Source organism: Vigna unguiculata, chromosome 10, assembly GCF_004118075.2.
Source record: "Vigna unguiculata cultivar IT97K-499-35 chromosome 10, ASM411807v1, whole genome shotgun sequence".
Taxonomy (NCBI): Eukaryota; Viridiplantae; Streptophyta; class Magnoliopsida; order Fabales; family Fabaceae; genus Vigna; species Vigna unguiculata.
The window spans coordinates 22,073,278-22,079,540 of record NC_040288.1 but is presented as its reverse complement, the minus strand read 5'-3'; the positions used below and the strand labels follow the sequence as shown (position 1 = coordinate 22,079,540).

General features: G+C 30.6%; 1 protein-coding gene across 1 annotated transcript; it reads left to right on the top strand.

The window, feature by feature from the left end:
- The first annotated feature begins 1,905 nt into the window (after nucleotides 1–1,905).
- LOC114166907 (dnaJ homolog subfamily B member 1-like) lies at nucleotides 1,906–5,877 on the top strand. Its single transcript, XM_028051783.1, has 3 exons — nucleotides 1,906–2,229; nucleotides 2,607–3,016; nucleotides 5,204–5,877. The coding sequence occupies exons 1-3, from the start codon at nucleotides 2,065–2,067 to the stop codon at nucleotides 5,643–5,645; spliced, it is 1,017 nt and encodes a 338-aa protein (XP_027907584.1). The 5' UTR covers nucleotides 1,906–2,064; the 3' UTR covers nucleotides 5,646–5,877.
- Nucleotides 5,878–6,263: the final 386 nt, after the last annotated feature.

Sequence of the window (6,263 nt, the reverse complement as noted above, 5' to 3'; positions counted from 1 at the left end):
TTTAATTAAATTAATTATAAAATTATGTTTATGAAAATAAAGGCTTCAAAATATTTTTTAGTACTAATATATTAACATTAAATTAATTACAAGTTTATGTTTGAGAATAAAATTTAGTTAAATTATTATTAGGAAAGAGAGAATGATGAGTTGTCTTTATTCTCTTATAATCAATTTTTTTCTATTTCTTCTTTTATCTTTATGTGACTTGTCTTGTATTTTTTTTTTCTATTCTACAGTTCTTTCTTTGAGAGTTTTAACATATTACATTCCTTGAATCTCATGTTTTCTGTATGTACCAATTTTTTTATCCTCATTTTTTTTGTTAGTAGGTTTCTTTTTTCTATTTGTGTTACAACACTTCAAATTAAATTTGAACAATTTAAAATATATGAAGATATTTTTTATTTTTATTTAGTGTTAAAAAATTAAAGTCACTGAATTGTATGCTTTTTAAAGAAAAATGGTTAAACCTTGAAAGATCCTTAAGGCCTTGTTCTTTTCTAAGGATTTTACTCTTCACAAAGAAATAGAAGGATGGATTTGTGCTTTAAATGGTGTTCTTTTCAGTAGTTTTCTGAGCGAGGAAAGGAGCGGAACCGAGAGATTTTAACTTTTTTCCATCTCGCATGTGCTAAAGAGATTTGGAGTGATTTATTTACATTTAGAATAATACCCTTGTTCTTACATAAATGTAAATTTTGGTTGACCATACTTATGCTTTTAGTTTCACTATTTATTTTTTTCTTTTTGTTCACATAAAAGTGCAACGTGTGGCCATTATTTCTTTCCAAAAAAGACCTGTAAGGTTCTAATTTGACTAAAAGAATTTAATTTTTATGAACATAAAAAAACTAATTATCAATTATTATTATTATTATTATATTAATAATAATAAATAATATTAATAATAACAATAACAAGAATCATAATTAATATTATTAATAAATATCATTAATATTTTTAATTATCACAAAAAAATTCAAAATTAATTATATCTTATCTAATTATCATTTTATAATACTTTTAACATCAAAGACAATTTGGTAATCTAACTTTTTCATCAATTAAATCTTATTTTTTATTAGTCACATCTATAAAATCTTTCACAAACTTTCACAAAATTTACTCTCAAATTCACTATATTATCACTTCCAAATCCCTTAAAAAGAAGAACATAATCTTCACCTTCAAATTCACTCAAATCAATCCTCTCCCTCTCCCTCAAACCCTTCCACCCAAAAGAACACACCCTAAAACATGATAATTTGTTGCACATTGATAGATTTGATTTATTTTTCGAATTAAATATCTTAAGGAAAATTATAGGTTAGGAAGATGATAAATCAATTGAGATTCTTAATTATATAAAAGAATGAATTCTTTTTTAAATACATATATAACTTATAGAATAATGTTAACAATTTCAGTATCAGTTGCTTCTGTCAAAAGAAATCTCTCAAAGTTAAAAATAACAAAAAAATATTTAAGATCAATGTTGTCTAAAACAAAATTAAATAAATTAATTATTATCTATTGAAAAAAATATAAAATGAAATTAATTATTACAATTTAATAAATAATTTTGTATGAAAAAAATTAAAACAAATAAATTTTAAATAAAAAACTTCATTTTATAAATTTATTTTAGATTTTCCAAACTCTTTGTCCAAACTAAATCACAATATAAAATGCACTTTTCAATATCCAAATTAAATTCTTATTTGATCTAATAAGTCGACAAAAATATATAGAAAAACACGTGACAATGATATATGATTTTGTTAAATAATTATAACTTATTTTTTTATTTTATAATCTAAAATAGCCCTATTCAATTAAATGTTTATAGATGTTACATTGATCTATTAAAAAAAAAAACGTACGACTCCAAAGTTGGTGTACAACTGGGCCTAAGGCTAGTGAAAAGTACAAGAGTGTTGTTTTGTTGAGCCCAGACGAGTTTGTATGACTGTGTTCGTGGATATGTCTTCTTGTTTCGTCTCTTTCTTCCACCGGTGACTCTAAACTACGCACACGTTGTTCCGGCTGAGGAATTGGAAAATGGGAGTGGACTATTACAAACTTCTTCAGGTAGATCGAAGTGCCAGCGATGAGGATCTCAAGAAAGCTTATCGAAGACTTGCTATGAAGTGGCACCCTGATAAGAACCCTAACAATAAAAAGGATGCTGAAGCCAAATTCAAGCAAATCTCTGAAGCTTATGATGTACGACTTCTCTCAACAAAAAAATTCTCCATGCAGTGCCAATTGCATATGGAAAAAAGTTCAAACTTCTATCAAAGTTTTACTATTTTTTGTCGTTTCTTTCTTAAATGTGAACTTTTAGGTGTTGAATTTTGTGTTCTTGAGAAATGGAATTGTGGGTTTTATGTCGACGGATATATGTAATTTTTGTCTCCAAATCTCAATGTAATGCCGATTGGGTTGTGAAAGCAAGCGGGTGAATTTATCAGTCTTCCATTTCTTTTACTGATTTCTGCTATTTGAAATTTGGCGTGTCCAGTTTTTCAATTTTGAGGTTTTTTCTTGTGATTTGGATCATTGGAATCATGGGTTATGGTGGTGATTTGATTTGTGAATAGGTTTTGAGTGATCCACAAAAGAGGGCAGTGTATGATCAGTACGGTGAGGAGGGATTGAAAGGGCAGGTGCCACCTCCGGGTGCTGGTGGATTTTCCGGTGGCAGTGATGGTGGATCAACGACTTTCCGGTTCAATCCTAGAAGTGCAGATGATATATTTTCGGAGTTCTTTGGGTTTTCGAGTCCCTTTGGAATGGGGGATATGGGTGGCCGTGCCGGTCCATCTGGCTTTCACAGATTTGGGGATGACATTTTTACTTCTTTTAGTAGGAATGCGGTTGGAGAAGGCTCGGCCAATGTGCCAAGGAAAAGTGCACCTATTGAGAGAACCTTGCAATGCAGTTTGGAGGATTTATACAAAGGGACTACCAAAAAAATGAAGATTTCCAGGGATGTGGTTGATCCTAGTGGGTAAGTTATGGAGTTTTAACTTGTTACCAACCTTATATTCGTGAACAACATATAAAGTTGCTTGCTGTAATTTTTATTGGATAGATATGACTTGATAAATTCGATGTTAGGTTCGATTATTTGCTTTTGTACTATATGGTTGGTTCTTTGAGTTTGATAATCACCTCCCTCAATAGTTTTGGTAGACTTGAATTTGAAATGTAGGTTCACAGTTTTGTAGGCACAGTGTAATCAACTTTTCTCTACTAAAGTACTGAATAAATTCTGTTATTCACAATATCTTTTATTTATATGAAGATATGTAACTCGTAGCACATGAGTTGGATCTGCCTATTTTCTTGCAATACGCTGTTTCCTTGAAGAATATTCTTAATTTTTGATGTTAATATATATGGCACAGTAGTTTGCTATCAGTGTGTTAGTAATTTAATCCAAAAAATGATAGAAAATTTACTGTATATTTGCAGTTTGTGTTATTCATTCAAAATGCAAGGTAGTTAGTTATGCTGTTTGACTTCTTGGCCATATTTTATCTTTTGTGGCGGATTCTAATAGTTATAGATTATTATGACTGTTATATTGTCATTTTCTATTCAGTAGGCTGGAATTGTTGCTAAATATGCAAGTTCTATGTATCATCTTGTTATTGGTTTTTACTAGATCATGTCCATCCTATAGCTTGCTGCATTTGTTGGTTCATATTATTTGGTATGTTCATAAGCACCAAAGAATGCCATCTGTGTTCATAAGTGCAAAATTCAAGATCTGATTCTTCTTTTTCAAAGAATCATCTTTGTGCTGTTTTAATCTGGAGGGGCTTGTTAACTGTTTATCTGTATTAGCAAATACCACTGTGTTAAAGGTTTCAACACCCAAAAATATCCAGGGGAATGAATATACTAGTAAGATGGGGATGTTAAATATCGAGGTTAACCTGGAAATGTGGACAAGGGATAGATGCTTTGTTTATTGACATAGGAGAAATAAACGGGAATTTAGCCATAAAATATTCAGTTTAACTCCATTCTTAGTAAAAGAAGAGGCAATTTAAGATAGTGCATTGCTTGATAGGAAAAAAACTTAGTACCAATACTATATGTATTGATGGTGTTATTCTCCAATCAAATTGGTGTTGTATCTTAGAAATCAATTCTGATTTATTTTCTAAGAAGAAAGCTGCAATTACTGTGAGATAAAATGTTGGTTTCGATTGGAAAACGATACCAATAGCAACTATAATTTTCATCACAGTTTTCTCCTAATTGACTTAGAGATTTTATATCCATTAGAACTGTGATAAATAGTGTGGTCTTGGACAAATGGTATAGGCATGATGGAAGATTTCTTATATCCAAAATGATTGAAAAATTCATTTTGGACTGTGATTTGATGGAACATACATGGTTGAAAAGTTTTTCATCTCTGTATTTGTCTGGCTTATATTGTGCTTGTAGTGATAAGAAATGGGGCTTTGCATCCAAATCTAACTTTGAAATCAAATGCCAATCTCGTGTGTTGTTTTAGCCGTGAAGTGAGACTTCTTTAACACAAAATGGAGGGTATGGACAAGCTGTAATTCTCTTAAGAATTACTCTAGGAGTTTGTGTGATATATATATATATATATATATATATATATATATATATATATATATATATATATATATATATATATATATATATATATATATATATATATTGAAACAACAAATTAGCTTGTTTATTATTTCTTGAAAATTAAAACTATGTTTGCAAATTGATTAAAACTAGTTCCAATACCCCAAAACTATGAAGCTACAGTAGTTGGAGAAAACTCACCTAAGTGTATTTTAAGTGGGGAACTTTAGCCGTTAGGCATGTTTATATAGAATGCATATTCTGTAATATAAACAATAATACATGTCAGACAGTGAATTATCATTGTAAATGGTTCTGATATCATGAAGAATTTTCTTCACGTCATTGACTAGTTGTGCCAAAAATAAAAGGATATTTATTGCATGGCATAGACTAATCTATGTTCCTGAAAATAAGGACCCAGTTATTTTACTATTCAATAAGCAACTGACTTCTTTACATAGAGAATGAATCAAAGTGATTCCCCTGTTTTTTAAAACTAATAGCAAGTTGGAATAGTAGATTGAGTTAACTGAGCACATAATCTACTACTTGTTTTCTTATTGCGTAGGAGGCCCAACACTGTAGAGGAAATTCTAACCATTGAGATCAAGCCAGGTTGGAAGAAAGGAACAAAAATAACTTTTCCAGAGAAGGGAAACGAACAAAGAGGAGTTACACCAGCTGATCTTGTTTTTATTATTGATGAAAAACCACATGGGGTCTTCAAACGGGATGGCAATGATCTTGTTGTCACACAGAAAATAACCCTTGTTGATGCTCTGACTGGTTACACGGCACAGCTGACAACTCTTGACGGCCGGAATCTCACCGTAACTACCAACTCCATCATCAGTCCGACATACGAGGAAGTGATCAAAGGAGAGGGTATGCCCATTCCCAAGGAACCTTCCAAAAGGGGAAACTTGAGGATCAAGTTCAATATCAAGTTCCCCTCTAGACTTACATCAGAGCAGAAAGCTGGCATTAAACGATTGTTGACATCTCCATAAACTCTGGTGATGCGTCTCCTTACCACATCAAATCGTGAAAGAGTGGAATTGTTTTCTCAGTTTTCAATTTTCATATGGAAATTCTTTCCTTTTGCGAGCTGTTTTCTGTTATTAGAACAGTTTATTAGAAGTTTGATATTTGTTGTTTCATATTTTGTTTAGTTTCTGGTTTCTCAATGAAAAAAATTCTCTCGACCAATTACCTACTTGTTTCTACAAAAATGTTTTGGAAGATTTCAATATGTACACTTGTAGATTTAGTCTTTATTTTTGTCATGGGACTTTTTCGTTGTATGGCTTGCTTAATTGATTTGATAACGAGTTTATGTGTTTGGTGGTGGAAACAAGGTAATTAATAAAAGGTATTAAATAAGAAAAAAGGGAATTAATTAAAAAACATAGAGAAAACTAAAACTGACATTTAAAAATAATAGAAAAAAGGATGGACAAAAATAAAGAACTTGGTAGAGAGAATAACGAATGTTTGAAATAATTATAAGCAATGTAAGCTATAATATGATCCAAATGTATCAAGGAGTAACAAGTCTTGACCAAGTTAGAGGCAATAGAGGTATTTTTTTTACCTAGAATTAGAGATGAGAAGGCGGAGATAAATTT